The 17,524-nt window shown below is 34.8% G+C and overlaps 1 protein-coding gene across 1 annotated transcript; it reads right to left on the bottom strand.

Moving 5' to 3' along the window:
• Window positions 1–7,184: 7,184 nt before the first annotated feature.
• On the bottom strand, window positions 7,185–8,129 carry LOC113195148 (olfactory receptor 5B17-like). Its single transcript, XM_026406569.2, has one exon. The coding sequence runs from the start codon at window positions 8,124–8,126 to the stop codon at window positions 7,185–7,187; it is 942 nt and encodes a 313-aa protein (XP_026262354.2). The 5' UTR covers window positions 8,127–8,129.
• Between the last annotated feature and the right edge of the window lie 9,395 nt (window positions 8,130–17,524).

Genomic DNA, 17,524 nt, shown 5'->3' with positions numbered 1-17,524 from the left:
ACTACCAAAATCACCTGAAATAATTTTCTAAGCTTCTTAGTGGCCAACCTCTTTTTTCACCCAGTGTCCTGAAAACCACTCAACAAAATTTTTAATTTTTTTTGCAAGAATATCTTTTACTAGAACATGTGGGTTTTGATTCTGACATCTTTTACTTAGCAAAACTCATTTGGGGGGTCCATCTATTTTGTTGACTGTATCTTCAATGGAACTTTTATGGACTTATGTTCCATAAGTCAACTGTAGACATTATTTTTGTCATATCCTGATGCAGGACCATTTTTTGGATTCCAGTGTTTAGGTGATTATTAATAAAGTTGATCTAAATATTGGTGACTTTTCTTGTGAGAGCAGGGGATTTTATTTAATTAGGTCAAATAGATAGGAATTGGATTGCATCATCATATAGTAAATATGTTTATTTGAACTGTTTCAACTATCAACATTCAGATAAATAAAGATGGTCAAAGGAAGTAGAATTGAAATCTAGTCCCTCTGAAATGAAGCACTGGGAATCAAGTGGAATTTCAGAAGCTAATACACAGATACCAGGAACATTTACAGAAAATCCCAAACTGTTTAAGAAAGTGCTTCTATCAGTTTTCATTCTCAAGAGCAATTCATTCCAATTTCATCATGTCTTTTTTTGCACTTAGTTTTTATCTTACCTTCCTGTTTGCTATTTCTCAACGATTGGCTCAAGTTTTCCCAGCAAAATCTTTATATTGTGTCATTTTATTTTTATTTATTTAGTGTTTCTTTTTTTTTTTTTAATTGTCAGATCATAGCTGAATATCCTTTGAGGTATGTGGTGTGATGTTTAAACATAGTTAGTCACTGTGTATCAAACTTAGAACACTTAAGTTATCCATCATTTTAAATTTTTATCATTTCTTTGTGATGAGAATATGCAAAATTCTTTCTTCTAGATATTTTAAATTATATAACACAACATTGTTAGCTATAGTTATTCTCAGGGCCATGCATTTTTCTTGTTTTTCAAAGATATATCAAGGGTCTTTTCCTCAAAATCTAAAAACACACAGAGACTTAACATATCATCACATTTGAAGTCTGGGAATGTTTTTATTTTATTATAATTTTTTTCCTATAAAGAAAATAGATCCATTTTCTTTTCTACAGTCTACTCAATTTCCAAAAGACTCATCGCACCTCTCTCATTGCAGCCATGTGTAGTAGTAGTTAAATGTTTATTCTGTTTACTAAGATGGCCTGGTTTCATATCAAGCAAATTAATTCTACCAAATTTCAGTGCCTCATCTGTGAATGAAAGTTATAATAACATCATCTCTTCCTTATAGGATGGTCAAGAAGATTATCATTTCACTTATATACAAGCTGAAGAACAATTTCTAGCATGCATAAAGTTAGATACATTAATATTATACTGTTTATAAAAATTGAGGTAGCATGGGTAGCATGGCTCACAAAAATAGTGTCATTAAAGCCTTCCATCTACTTTCTTGCATGTGCCTACCCCATTGCAGTGTGACTGAGACATGAGCTACCCATAGAAAATGAACTATAGGAGGGCTGAGTACGTGTCATTTCTGGGCAGGTATATTGGAGCATATGCATTGCCCTCTAGGTATCGCTCACCTGTCATGGAGATTGAAGAGGCTTCATGTTCCAGTAGGTGCAGGTAAATATGGTGAATTCTTTATCAGCCTATATCTTTAAATGACTACACAGGGAAAGCCTTCATTTTGCCAGAAAACCTGTGTTCAAATTCTAATAGATTTTTTCCATAAGTAGAAAATAATTTATATGTGAGGACAAAAGACCCTGAAGATCCAAAATAATCTTGATGAAGAACAGAGTTAGACCCATACTTCTTGATTTCAAAGCTGAATACAGATCAAAAGGAATCAAAACAATTTGGTATTGGCTTAAGAATACAGGTCTAAGCCAATGAAATAGAGTTGATGTTTCCAAAATAATCCCATATATGTATGGCTAATTGATTTTTCATGAGGCTGAATTGTCTATTTAATGGGAAAAGAACAATCTTCAACAAATGGTTCTAGGACAAATGGATAATAATATATAAAAGAGTGAAGTTGGGTATTGTATATTGAATATTTGCCAACAAAGTAGACTTTGAGTAGCCTTAACACACACAAAAGAAAAATGGTGGTATAAGATGATAAATAAGTTAATTTGCTTGACTGTAGTAATCACTTCACAATGTGCATGCACATAAAACGTCATATTGTATACCTTAAATGCAATATATGCAGTGAAGCTGCATTCTTCATATTATTTACAAAAATCAAAATGATCAATAACCTAAATGTGAAAGCCACAGCCATAAAATTGTTGGAAATATGGGCAAATCTTTTAGACTTTAGGCTTGGCAATGATTTCTTGTGTATGACACACCCACAAGAAAAAACAAAGTCATTCAACATTACACTTTTGTGCCTTAAAGTATGTTATCAAGAAAGTGAAAAGGAAACCCATGGAATAGTAAAAGAGATATTTGTAAATCATACATCTAATAAGGGTTTACCATAGAGAATATATAAGGGATTTATACAACTCAGGCAGCAATGAAAAAAGAAACTTCTATTTAAAAATGGGCAAAGCCTTTGAATAGACATTTTTGCAAAGATTTGTAAAAGACCAATAACTACCATGAAAGATTTTCAAAATCATTGGTCAAGAAGCAAATGCAAATCAAAACTACAGTCTTAAACCTCTTCACACCCGTTAGAATAACTATTTATATATATAAGCCCCAACAGAACAGAAACTTAAAAGTGTTTGCAAGAATGTAGAGAAATTAAAATATTTTGACATTGCGGATGGAAATACAAAATTTTCCCATTGCTTTGGAAAACAGAATTGCAATAGTCTTCAAAACAGAATTACCACATCTATAAGCCATGCTACCCCTAAGTATATATCCCCAAAGTGGGAGCAAGTTCATAAACAATATTTGTATGTAAATGTTCATAGCAACATTGTTAACCATTGCCAAAAAATAAAATGACCCAAACATCCATCAAGTAAGAATACATGTAGAAAATACATCACAGCACAAATCAAAAGAAATCTAAGCAATGGGGTATTGCTTTAAGACTAGAGATATAGTAATGAACATAAAAGTCTAGAAACAAACACGTCTATCTATGGACTATTGATTTTTCCTAAGTGTGGCATGTTTAAATTAATGGGAGAGGAACAGGAACCCAATACAATGGAACATTAATACCCACTATAATACAGATGAACCTTGAAAGCATTATGCTTGGCTGTGATGTGGCTCAGGGGTAGAGCACTTGCCTAGTGTGTGTGAGCCCTGGGTTTGACCCCCAGCATGACTAAATAAATAAAAGGAAGAAAAATTATGTTAAATAAAAATCAGACATAAAAGTTCACGTACTGTATGGTTTCTTATATATGGCATATCCAAAATAAGTAAATCCATGGAGATTGAAGGTAGATTATTGGTTCACAAATTTAGGAGGAAGAGGGAGTGAGAAAGTTGTAAGTGAAAAAAAAAAACAACTTTGTAATTAGATACATGTGATGGTTATACGACATTATGAATGCACAACAAACTAATAAGTTGCAAACTAGTAAATTTTATTTGATGTAGATTCCATATAATTAAAAAAGAGGAGAATCAGATAAATTATGTGAACAAAAGAGCAGAAAGTAATGTGACCAGAAGGCAGAGATTACATTGATGCAGATAAAATCCAGGAAAGGCTGGCAGGCACCCAAAACAAATGTGGGACAAATTATGTCACAAAGCGTGGTGGTACAAAATTCAAGTTGAGCTTTCTTCTGTGTCCAAAATTGTATCAATTTTATTTGTGCTAGCCATTTTATTTATGACTTGAGGATGTGTGAGGATTCCCAAATAAACAATTGTGGCACTCAACTGTGAAGGAGAAATACAACAGTGTTTCAATCATGTATTCCCCATACTCTATCTTGTACCAACAGTGTGCAGATTTTCCTATGGCACCTATGAGCAGGAATGAGAATAAATAATACTATTTACATAGAGGCAAACTCCAAAGTGGCAGTGGCATGACCATAGAGGATTTTCTTGCTCATCCACGTGGGAACTTACACAGAGGTTCAGAGACCCAGGGTCTTTCCACTTAGTGCCTTCATGCTCCCCCGTGGTCTGGGCTTTCTCCATACAGCTGATGGGGAAGAAAGCCAGCAGAGGATCATATGGTGCTGGTAGTGGTGGGTGTTCACAGGCCAATCTTGGAAGTGGCTTATGTGACTTGTGATCACATTTCAGTTACAATAAGACATGTGGTCACGGTGAACTCAGAGAAATGGAGTCTAGCTGTGTGTTCCAGCTAAAAGGGAATATTTTAAAGGAAAATAACTGACCAGTCTTTTCCATTATATCACTTATGGTTACCAAATACCCATTTTACACTTCCTCCCAAACGGAAAACATATTATTCACCTCCACCACGGAGACAATCTAATTCCCAACTAATCACTGTGGAAGTCCAATGTCCAGGCTTCAGAAGTTTAGGTACTCTCCATGCCGCCCAGATATAGTTCCTGTGGTCCAATAACTTATGAACCAACACGAAATTTTGCTCACTGTACATTCATACCTATTGTACAATATTGGGCCAGAGTAAGATAAATGGGGGGAAAACCTTTCCCATTCATAAAGGACCATCATGAAACATGTATTGGTTAACTTTGAAATCTTGCTGAGTTGATATTACAAAGGCTCCTCCACCCTGGTGTTGGAAATGGCTCTTGATAAGTCTGAATTTTTCTCGGGGAAAACACTGTTTTCTACTCTTTTCCATGAGTTTTAGTGAGGAGAGAATTTTAAAATAAAAGTCTCATTTATAGTTCAATGGCCAGGTGCAGCTATTGCTCACAAGGAGTTTCCATTCAATTTGAGAGACGTAACTGGACCTAGAGTTGCATGTCAGTCTATGACTGTGAAGAATGAAGCAGCCTGAGGGAAGGAGGCCCAGGCGAGGGTGTGACTGTCCTAGAAATAATTCAAGGAAGGTACCTGTGACCTGTCTGAAATGAGTGTGGGAGTACTCAGGACAGAGAAATCAGCTCTCAGTCAGGGGCATGTTGAAATTCTCCAGGAACAGAGAGGAATCAGAGGGAAGGTGGTATAGTGGAAAGGTAGAAGAGTGATAAGACAGAAGTAGGTGGCTCCACTGAAGTGTGATAAAGGTAATAAACTTTTCAAAGCATTTGCTGCTTAAAAAAAGAATAGCATTACTATGAACATCACAACATTTAAAAAAAAATAAAATTTGAGACAGTCTGGGGATGTGGCTCAATGTAGAGATCTTGCCTGGCATGTGTGAGGTCCTGGATTTAATCTCCAACACTGCAAAATAATCAATACATTTTTAAAATGTGAGGAGTAAGTAATAATAAGGTTAAGGTAAGTAAAGACAATATTTTCTCCATACTTATTTTAATATGCCTGGACAATGCATGGCTACCATTTTTTTAACCAAATCCCTTACTACTTGATCTTGACCAAAAAATTAATTTATTAAATTGCTGTAATTATAACTCCATAAATGGTGTTAATGCAAATCTCATGGACTTCATTAAACAAACTTAATTTAAATTGTTACTATCTTTTTCTTTTTTTAATTGATTTTATTTTTTAAATACACCACAGCAGAATGCATTACAATTCTTATTATACATATAGAGCACAATTTTTCATATTTCTGTATATAAAGTACGTTCACACCAATTCATGTCTTCATACATGTACTTTTTTTGCATTACAATTCTTATGACACATAAGTACCACAATTTTTCATATCTCTGTATATAAAGTTTGTTGACACCCAATTCGTGTCTTCATACATGTACTTTGGATAATGATGTCCATCACATACCACCATCCTTGCTAATCCTCTACCCCCTCTCTTTCCCTCCCACACCTCTGCCCTATGTAGAATTCATCTATTCCTCCCATGCTCTCACTCCCTACCCCACTATGAGTCAGCCTCCTTATATCAGAGAGAACATTCGGCATTTGTTTTTTGGGCTTGGATAACTTCACTTAGCATAATCTTCTTTAACTCCACCCATTTACCTGAAAATGCCATGATTTTGTTCTCTTTTATTGCTAAGTAATATTCCATTGTGTATATATGCCACATTTCTTTTATCTATTCATCCACTGAAGGACATCTAGGTTGGCTCTACAGTTCAGCTATTGTGAATTGTGCTGCTATAAACATTGATGTGGCTGTGTCCCTGTAGGATGCTGTTTTAAGTCCTTTGGGTATAGTCTGAGAAGAGGGATAGCTGGGTAAAATGGTGATTCCATTACCAGATTTCCAAGAAATCTCCACACTGCTTTCCATATTGGCTGCACCAATTTGGACAATGCATGGCCACCATTGTTTCAAACAACTTCTCAAGTAAAGAAAACTAACAAATTTGACAAAATTTTGTTTCAATTCCCCCCTATGTGAAGGAAGTCAGATCCTAGTTTGGTGAAAATTTAGACCTACTTTTTCTTCTAGTAGGCACCACAGGGTCTCTGTTCTAGTGCCTTAATCTCTGATCCACTTTGAGTTGAGTTGCACACAGCAAGAGAGAGAAAGGTTTAATTTTCATTTTGCTACACATGAGTTTCTGGTTTTCCCAGCGCCATTTGTTGAATAGGCTATCTTTTTCCAGTGAATGTTTTTGGTGCCTTTGTCTAGGATGAAATAACTGTATTTATGTGGGTTAGTCTCTGTGTCTTCTATGTGTCTGTTTTGATGCCAATACCATGCCATTTTTGTTACTATGGTCTGTAATACAGTTTAAGTTCTGGAATTATGATGCATCCTGATTCACTCTTTTTGCTAAGAATTGCTTTGGCTATTTGGGGTCTCTTATGTTTTCCAATAAATTTCATGATTGCTTTTTCTACTTTTATAAAGAATCTCATGGGGATTTTAATCATAATTGCATTAAATGCTTTTGGTAGTATGACCATTTTGACAATATTAATTCTGCCTATCCAAGAGCACGGGACATCTTTGCATCTTCTAAGGTCTTCTTCAATTTTTTTTTCTTCAATCTTTTGTAATTTTCATTGTAGAGGTCTATGGCAATACAAATTTGAGTTTTTGTCTTGAGTAAATAAAAGCAGGATGAGATATCTTATTGTGGATTCTACATAATTAAAAGACTAAACCTAGAGAATATTTTGCCTTCTCAACAACTTTTTTGAAAGCACTCTTGACCTCCTTGTTCCTCAGGCTGTAGACCATGGGGTTCAGCATGGGGATGACCATAGTGTAGAACACAGATGAAAGTTTGTCCCTGTCCATGGAGCGGTTGGAATTCGGTTGCAAGTACATGATGATGACAGTCCCATAAAATATAGAAACTGCCATGAGGTGTGAGGCACAGGTGAATAAAGCCTTCTGGTATCCCTCACCTGAGTGCATCTTTAAAATGGTAGTAAATATGAACAAGTAAGAAACCAAGATAACAAGAAGTGCCAGAAAGATATTAAAACTTGAGATAAGAAAAATAATCAGTTCATTAAGGTGTTTATCAGAGCAAGCCAGAGTCATGACGGCGGGAATATCACAGAAAAAGTGATGGATCACATTCACACAGAAAGAGAGACAGAACATGTCTCCAATGTCAATAGCAGCAGTCAGAAAACCAAGGATGTAACAGCTTACGGCCAGATAAGCACACACCCTTGTTGTCATGATGGTAGGGTAGTGTAGGGGTTGGCACACCGCTGCATAGCGGTCATAGGCCATTGCAGTCAAGAGGTAACTTTCCAGAGTGGCTAGAAGTACAAAAAAGAACATTTGAGCAGCGCAAGCATTGTAGGAGATGACCTTGTCTTCCATCAGCAACCCAGCCATGACCTTGGGAGTGACTGTTGAAGAGTAACAAAAGTCCACCAGAGACAGGTTACTGAGGAAAAAGTACATGGGGGTGTGGAGGCGGGAGTCCAGCAGGATCAACGTGATCATCCCCAGGTTCCCCACCAGAGTGATGAGGTAGACGACAGTGAACATTATGAAGAGGGGAAGCTGCAGTTGTGGGGCGCTGGTCAGTCCCAGCAGGATGAACTCCCTCACCTCTGTGTTATTCTCCATGGGTGGTACATTAGGACCACCAGGGGCTGTGTAGCAAAGAGAGCTAAAAGAATACATTGATGAACAAAAGTCAGTCGAACAAAAATTGAAATGTATAAGCATAGTTTAATTATATAAATAAAACTATAATCATCATTTTATTATAACAAAAATTTTCTTTCAATATTCTGGCACCTATGGTACGGAATGACAATGCAATTTAGTGGATAACTTATCTGTGCAGCAATAGACTTATGAAGAAGCAGTATCTTCTTGTTAAATTTCTCAACAGATTAACTAAATTGCAGGAAAGGAATGGGAGCTATCCAAGTTCACATGCTTAGAAGAAGTCTTTCTCTAGTTTAATATCTTTTTAGTCTAACTGCTTGCACTTACGAAGTTCTCACACATAAAGAACTGTGTACATATATGTGTATGTTCACTTAATCCTCTCATCAGTCCCACTGGATTGATTAGTTATGCCTATGTATATGTGAAGTAACTTAGTAGCAAAGAAGATGAATAAATTATTCATGATTACACACATATTAAAGGACAGACAGATCCAAGATTTAAAACCAACCATAGTGGTTCCAAACTTATATGCTATTGGTGAATTTGAACTGATTTTTTAAAAAATTTAAATTAATGTTTAAGTGATATATAAATATGTAGAATTATTACATATTGATGGGATAACATGATGTTTTGATACGTTTTGTAATTTTGACACGTTGAATATATCTACCTCATCAGTTATAAAGTGAATTTATTTTAATTTTATTAAGTTTACACTTAATCATTGTTTCTGTTGTAAGAAGCCTAATTATTGCATGGAAGAGAGATTCTCAAATTAATTCATGGTGAATGCAGTAGGGTTACTGCAGCATTAGAGACACGCACAGCCAGCAAAATTCTTTCTGAAGCTTGGCGTGGTGATGTATGCCTGTACTCTCAGCAGCTCGGGAAACTGAGGCAGGAGGATTGCCAGTTCAAAGCCAGCCTCAGCAACTTAGCAAGGGCCTAAGCAACTCAGCCAGATCTTATCTCAATATAAAATATAAAAAGGGCTGGGGATGTGACTCGGTGGTTAAGCACCCCTGGGTTCAATCTTGAGCTACAAAAAAAAACAATTAATTCTGAAGGAAAAATATAGTATCGTGTAAAATCCAGGGTTCTGAGAAAAGTGTATTTGCATCACATATCAGCTCTGTCCTCTATTCCCTGGGAGACATTGGTTTTTCAAGGGATCCTCAAAACCTCTTTTATTTAGTATCTTCCTGGAGACCCACATTTTAGCTTGTGTTAAGAGACCCCCTTGGATTCATCCTCATCCACATTGCTGTTAGTGCTAAGCTGGATCACAGACGTTTGGGGTTACAGGCTCACTCTTGGGGAGTCAACACTCTCACATTAGTTCTTGCCCAGGCATGATATTTAAATCTCTTCATTTGGAACTTCAAGAAGGATATCCATTCTTTTGTAACCACTATTTACTGCCTGCTTACTGGCTCCAAAACCCATCATTTTACATTTTGAGATTTAAATTGTTTGCCAATGACACAACTGCATTTGCAATACACACAAAAATGTAAGCTACGATTGTATCATATGCATGTGTGTGTGTGTGTGTGTGTGTGTGTGTGTGTACATACACATTTCCTATGATTATTAATGTGTTCCCTTTAGGCCCCACTCTATAATCTAGAAAAACTTACCATCTCAAAATATTTAACTTAATCACATGTAAACAGTCTCTTTTACCATGTAGGGCAACATACATATATGTTTTAACAGTTGTAATGTAGATATTTCAATGGTCATTATTCAGGCTACAACAGTCTAATGAAATCAACATGTAGTAGGTAAATTATCTCAGCATTAAAGATTTGGGGGTGGGGGGTATACTTGGGATTGAACTCAGGGACACTCAACCACTAAGCCACATCCCAGCCCTATTTAGTATTTTATTTAGAGACAGGGTCTTATTGAGTCACTTAGTGCCTCACTGTTCCTGAGGCTGGCTTTTAATTTACGATCCTCCTGTCTCAGCTTCCCGAGTCACTGGAATTACAGGTGTGCATCACCATGTCCAGCCGTGTTAAAGATTTTGAAGCTGAGGCATTGTTACAGATCACAGAACCAATTTCTTTGCATATCTGCAAAGGAGATTCAGAAAGAAGTCTAAACCTGTCCCTGTTCACATACCTAAAATGAATTCATCTTCCAAGGCAAATCTACCCAGTTTAGTAACCATTTAGACTTAAATGCTTATTTGAAATTTGTCTCATATAGATGATAACAGGCATCCAAGTGGTAAATAATAGATACAGTTGGATAGCAGTGAGAGAGGAGGTAGTGTTTATGAAGAATACTTTCACAAACATATGAATTTAACTTCATTTACGGTTAAGGAAAACAGAAGATTTAAGAAGTTATATGCTTCTCTAAAATTTCAAACCTAGTACAAGCTATTCAAGATACAAACCCATATCTGGCTGATTGCTTTGGGTGTGCCTAAGTCTCTGCCTGCCAGATTTACTAAGTGCACAAGCAATGAAAGGGTGAGATTTCACTTAAAATGAAAAGGAGTATGGATCTTGGTAGTTTCATGATGAATTTTCTGGTATTTAAGAATGTGCTACTTCAGTGTTCTGATGAGTTATCCCTTCAATGATAAGGAAAATATATTTAAGCAGAATGAATTTACCACCTGCTCAAGAAGAACATCATCTATCCTAGGTTCTGCTCTTCCTGTTAAGGATGGTAGTGTGCCGTTTTATAAATATCAATTGTATTATTTGTTGGGTAAAATATTCATTTTATTTGAACTCTCAGTTTATGTCAAGGTTTGAAATACAGTGTTCAGCTATATTTGAACTAAAACAGCTCACATAATAGTTGTTCCATTATTTGCATCAATTTACATTTTTTCACTAAAAATGTTTATTGAACATAAGTGCTTAGCTTACCTTGCAGGTTGATAAGGAAGGGAAAAGCAAGCTTGTGCAACTGAAATCAGAAACTCATCCCTGGAAGAATAAATAAATAATATTGAAGAAACTCTCCTTTTCTCATGTATTGGTCAAAAGGATCCAAATTCACAAATAGGAAGCCCATCTTTCAGTTTCATATCTACCATGGATTTGTTTTACTCAGAAGAGTGAAATACCTTCTGCTGAGCTCAGTTTCCCTATTTGTGATTTAAAAATAATAAAATTACTCTCCCATGTACATCACAGAATTGTCTCTGTATAGCAAATGAGGGTGGGGTGTATGGTCTTAGGAACCACCCTTTCCACAGGAACCAATACAGTTTTAACCTTAAGGCCGCTTTCCCTGCCTGTGGTTGCAGATTAACTATGAATACTCAGTTTGGGGAGAGTCTGCTGTATGATAAGAAAATAGCATTTATTTCAATAAATTGTGTCCATAGGCTGTGTTCAGAGTCTAGTCTCTTCAAAATAATGTCATGTGGGGTCACTGTGGGATCTCAGGGCCTGACAAAAGGGAGCCAGGTGAACCTGGCACAGCTGTGGCTCTCTCAGGAGAGCCTCCCTCTGAGGTCCACCACTTCTCACCCTACGTGTGGAGGGAAGAAGCCACTAAACTATGTGCAGGGACGCGGTATCCTCTGCGGAATAGCACACACATGGATTTGCATTACTGATTATTACTGGTATTTTTTTCTCCCACTTTTTATCATGGTGCCATTTGATTATACCAGGAGTGGACTTGTTGAAACCATGTACATTTATTGTGACTAATAACATTTAAAATATCCCAAACTTTATGATATTTTCTATCACCATGACTTTTTAACTTTGTTCGTATCCTTTTTACTCTTTTAGGTCTTATAACTAAATATTAGACTACTTGAAATTTTAGGAGATTGATAAATAATATCCTCATTTTCCTTTTCTGAGTATACAATGACCAGGCAAATATAACCCAGCTGTCAGGGAGATGAGGATTAAAATTTGCCCTAATCTTGATAAATCTATTAAAAATTTTTCTTCGTATATATTTTTGGCAAGTGAGCTTCTTCTTTATTTTTTAATACTGAAGATTGGATCCAGGGGTTATTGACCACTAAGCCCCAGCACCAGCCCTTTTATTTTTTTTTTATTTTGAGACAGGTTCTTGCTAAGTTGCTTAGGGCCTCACTAAGTTTCTAAGGCTGGCTTTGAACTGGTGATCCTTCTGCCTCAGCCTCCTGAGCTGCTAGAATTACAGATGGGTGCTACCAAATTGGGGTTGGAAGTAAGTTCTTTTCTTTTCTGAGTTATCCTCCTGCAGCCAAGACTATTGGTTCTCTATTCATAGACACTTAGCAAATGGTCTCCTTGTACCTGCCAATGCACATTTTGAATAAAATATTACGAGTCTGTAGCTCCTAAATTGAAGGCTTATTTTGATTAAAAAATGTGATCAGTCCATGCGTGGACCATCTTATTGCTCTGAAGGCAATACATGTCAGAAGAAGTGGTGCTTACTTCCTCCTTTATGACTTTCATACCTTTTATTTATTTTTTCTTATCTCATTTACCTGGTAAGAACTTCCAGCACTATCTTCTGTGTTGAATAGAATTGGTAAGAAAGGAATCTTTACCATGTTCCTGATCTTAGAAGAAAAAACTTTCAACTTTTCACCAGTGAGTATGATGTCACCTAGTGGCTTTTTATATCTGGGTTTTATTAGGTTGAGGTTCAATTCTGTTAAGATTTTGATCACAGAAGATTTGAATTTTGTCGAATGCTTTTGCTGCATTTATTGAGATGAGTTGATCATGGAGTTTTTTTCCTTTATTCTGTTCATGTGACATATAATATCTTTTAATTTGAGGGTGATTAATCATCTTACATCTCTGGGATGAATGTCACTTGATCATGGTGAATGATCCTTTAATGAGATGATGAATTCAGTATGCTAGTACCTTGTTAAGAATTTTTGCCAATATTTTCATCTAACTTAAACAATCTGTATGATAAATTAATTTCTCTTGTAAAAATAAAAAAAAGAAAGCCTCAAATATAAACAAGAAGGTAGGAGAATAAACCAATAGAAGATATTCTAAATAACCAGAATAAAATTACCAAAATTATGGGAATAGGTCTTTAATATCAATAACAACTTTGAATGTAAACAAACTGAATTCCTCAATTAAAAGATGGTGTAATGTGATAGATATCATTATCCAAAGTACATCTGTGAAGACATGAATTGGTGTCAACATACTTTATATACAACCAGAGAAAAAATTGTGCTGTATATATGTAATAAGAATTGTAATGCAAAAAAGAGATGTAAACTTGATAAATTAATAAAAAATATGCCTCAACAATATACTGCCTACAGGAAGATCATTTTGCAGATAAAGATGCACACAGATTGAAAGTGAAGGGATTACAAAAGATGTTCCATGAGAACAGAAATCAAAAGTGAGAAGTGGTTATTATTTACATCAGATAAAATAGACTTTAAGTAATAAACCATAAAGAGACAAGGTCACTAATAATGATCAAAGGGTCACTGCAAGAAAATGTTATAAATATTGTATTTTTATATTCAGCTAATTTTGGAGTATCTGATTTCATTTAGCAAATATTATTAAATATAAAGGGAGAGATAAGCAATAATACAATATTAGTAGGGGGCTTTAACACTACACTTTTATCATCAGAATGATCATTCAGACAAAAAAAAATCAACAAAGTAACAAAGAAACACCAGTGTTAACCTGAACTATACTATACGCTAGACTGAATGAACTTAATAGAAATTTATATAATATTCTTTTCTAACAATAGCAGAATACTATATTCTCCTCATCAGCACACAGAACATCTCTAGAAAAGACTTATATGAAGCCACAAAAATTGAAACAAATGGTAATGGAAACATAGTATAGACAAACTTATGGGATATAGCAAAAATACTTTTATAAGTGTATGGTAGTAAGCACCTACATTAAAATGTAACTTATACAACATTATACTTAGAAAACCTAATGTTATATCTAGAGGAACTAGAAAATCAAACAAACAAACTCAAACTTACTGGAAGGAAATAAAGACAAACAACAGCAAAACCAACAACAAAGGCACAGACAAAAAAAAATCAATGAAATAAAGAGCCATTTTTCTAAGTTAAACAAAGTTGACAAAACTTTAATTAGGTTAACCCAGTAGAAAAGAGAACATTACAACTGACATTGAATGAATGTCATCTGAGGGTCTGAATGAGTGTATTCCATATGAATGAAATCCAAGATAAAAAAGAGAACATTACAACTGACATTACAGAAATATGAAACATTATTATTGATATTATGCCTATAAATTGGAAATCCTAGTAGAAATGGATCAATTTATGGATACCTATAACTAGGAAAGACATAGAAAACCTAAACAGTTCAAGAATCAGTCATGAGATTCAATCTTTAATAAAATGCTTTCCCAAAATGAAAAGCCCAGGACTGGATGACTTTGATGATAGTTTCTATTAGAATTTTCAAGAAGAAATAACATTAATTCTCAAACTATTCCAAATATTGAAAGAGAGGAAACTTTCAGTCAATGAAGCCAGCCTTATCCTTTTGCCCAAATCAGATGTTAAAATCACAACAACCAAAAAGAAAACTATAGACCAGTATGCCTAATGAACAGTGATGAAAAAATTCTCAAATACTAGCAAATCCAATAGCAAAAGAATTGTTCAGTCTGAACAAAGGGGATTTATTCCAGGGATACAATGATGGATCAAGAGATGCAAATAAGAAATGTGACACATCGTGTCAATATAATGAGAGTAAAATATCATGTAATCATCTCACTAGATGCAGAAAAAAAGCATTTGATAAAATTCAATATTGTTTGTAATAAACATTCTATGGTTGGGAATAGAAGGAACATATGTGAACATAACAAAGGCATTAACACATCATACTAAATGGGAAAGTTGCAAGTGTTTTCTCTAAAATCTGGATAAAGACAAAGGATGTCCACATTCACCACTCTTACTCAACATAGTTCTAGAAGTAATAGAGAAATTAGGTAAGAAAAAAAAAATGTAAGGCATGCATTTTTTGAGGAGAGGAAGTAAAATTATTCCTGAAGATGTCATGATTCTATGTATGTAGAAAAAACTTGAAGGGTCCATCAAAACACTATTAGAATTGATAAATTATGTAGTAAAGTAACAGGATACATAATAGCAGGCTTCATTGTGACTTATTCATGTTTGCACATAATTTGCTTCATTCATTCCACAGTACTTCCTTCACCTCTCCCTTCTTCCTTCTCCCCATCTACTCGACTACTCCCCAATTTACATATATTTAATTGCTATATTATAATCATACATTCAAGTGGGATTCATTGTGCTGTACTCATACATGCATACAGTCAAATTTGGTTAATTTTATCCTCCACTTTCTCCTTCCCTATGTTCATATCTTTCCCTTGATCCTCTACCCTTACTCTACTGACCTCCTTTCTATATTCATGAGATCTCACTTCCCCTCCCCCACTTTTGTCTCTAACATTCACAAACAAGAGAAAACATTAGACCTTTGACCTTCTGAATTTGGTTTATTTCACTTAGCATAATGTTTTCCAGTTCTAGCCATTTACCAACAAATGACATTATTTCAATCTTTATCACTGAGTAAAATTCCATTGTATATTATACCACATTTTCTTTATCCATTCATCTGTTGATGGACAGTTGGTTCTATAACTTGGCTATTGCAAATTAAGCTGTGTTAAACATTTGTTGTAATGCATTTGTTGCTGTAGCACGCTGAAGTCAGCATTTTGTATAAATATGGAGGAATGGAATGGCCATTATTTATAATTATAACTCACTATAAAAAATAAGAAAGTGAAAGAAAAGACATTGTTATTTATTAACTGTTTTGATACCTTGCCATTAACATTTTCATGCTCTCTCCTCATCTAGTGGCTAAAAATGTCTGCCTTTGTTCACTTGACTAATGGTATAATTTTTGTTTCTATAGTCATAACATTTTAAAGTAAATTTTATTAAATTTGAACTGGGTGTTAAAATAGCAGAATACAAAATCAATACTAAAAATCATCAGCATTTTTATAAGACAATAACCAACTTACTGACAAAGAAATCATGAAAGTAATAGCTACAAAAAATACACAGCTACTATGGAAAACAGTACTACAGTTTCTTGAAAGATTAAGAATGGCACCACTACATGACTTAGCTATACCACTCCTCTGTGTTTATTCTAAAGAATTGAAGTCAGCATACTATGAATAAGCATTTCTATCCTCACTTACAGCAGTGCAGGATACAACCGTTCACAGTAGCCAGCTCATGGAACCAGCCGAGGTGTCTTGTCAACAAATGAATGCATAAAGAAAATGTATACATAGTAGAATATTACTCAACCATAAATAAAAATATGATTTGCAGGAAAATGACTAGAACTGGAAAGTATTATGTTAATAAAAATAAAGCAGACTCACAAAATTAAAGGTCATAGTTTTCTCTCATGTAAAAGCTAGAGAGAGAGAAAAAAAAGAAAAAAAGGATTTCATGAGAATATAAAGGAGGGTAGTAGCATAGAGAAAGAGAGTCAGGGGGATGGAGCAGAGGAGGACAGAGGATGATGCAAGGAGTAAGTTGTAACGTTCTACCTCATAGTGACTGGGGGTGACTATAGTTCACATAACCTGTTATGAGGAAGTGGAAGAGAGAATCAAATGCTCCAAACACGGAGAAATTATAAGGCAATCAAAGTGATAGTTACCCTCCTTTTATCAGTACACACTGTGCACATGTACTGAGATAGCAGACTGTACGATATAAATACATACAATTATTACATAATGTCAGTTTGCATACTATCATGTATATTTCTCTTTTTGGCATCTAAAATTTTTGTATTTGTACTGTTTTTAAAGAGCATTTACAATAATATGACCCAATGGGAAAAGATATTAAATGAATTTCTCAAAGATTAGTGTGATTCTTTGGTCTCTCATTGTCCAATTTTCAGCCATTCAATATTTGAATATTTATTTTCTCTGTTATCTCTATTCCTCTTTATGGATTTCATAAAATGATATGTTGAAATTGTTCAATTTGCTCTACCTCAGAATTACTTTCCATTTTCTTTTCTTGTGCTCTCTAAGCTGCATTTTCAATATTTTAAAATTCTAACCTCTATATTCAAATTCTAATTATGAATTCAATTTTGATTCATCCAATATTCATTCTACTCACATAAAGGACGTTGTAAATTGTTATTATATCACTTATTTCCAAGTTTTCTCAATGGTTTTCCTTTTCACATTTTGTGTTACTTATTATTAAATATTTTTCTTTCATTTATGTCTGCCTTTTATTAACACATAATAACTGCACATACCTATGGGGT

Source organism: Urocitellus parryii, chromosome 4 (genome assembly GCF_045843805.1).
Source record: "Urocitellus parryii isolate mUroPar1 chromosome 4, mUroPar1.hap1, whole genome shotgun sequence".
In the NCBI taxonomy this organism is placed as follows: domain Eukaryota; kingdom Metazoa; phylum Chordata; class Mammalia; order Rodentia; family Sciuridae; genus Urocitellus; species Urocitellus parryii.
This window is presented reverse-complemented; position numbering and strand designations above follow the sequence as displayed.

Coding starts and splice junctions, on each gene's coding strand:
- LOC113195148 (XM_026406569.2), bottom strand. CDS start 8,126: ATGGAGAATAACACAGAGGTGAGGGAGTTCATCCTGCTGGGACTGACC.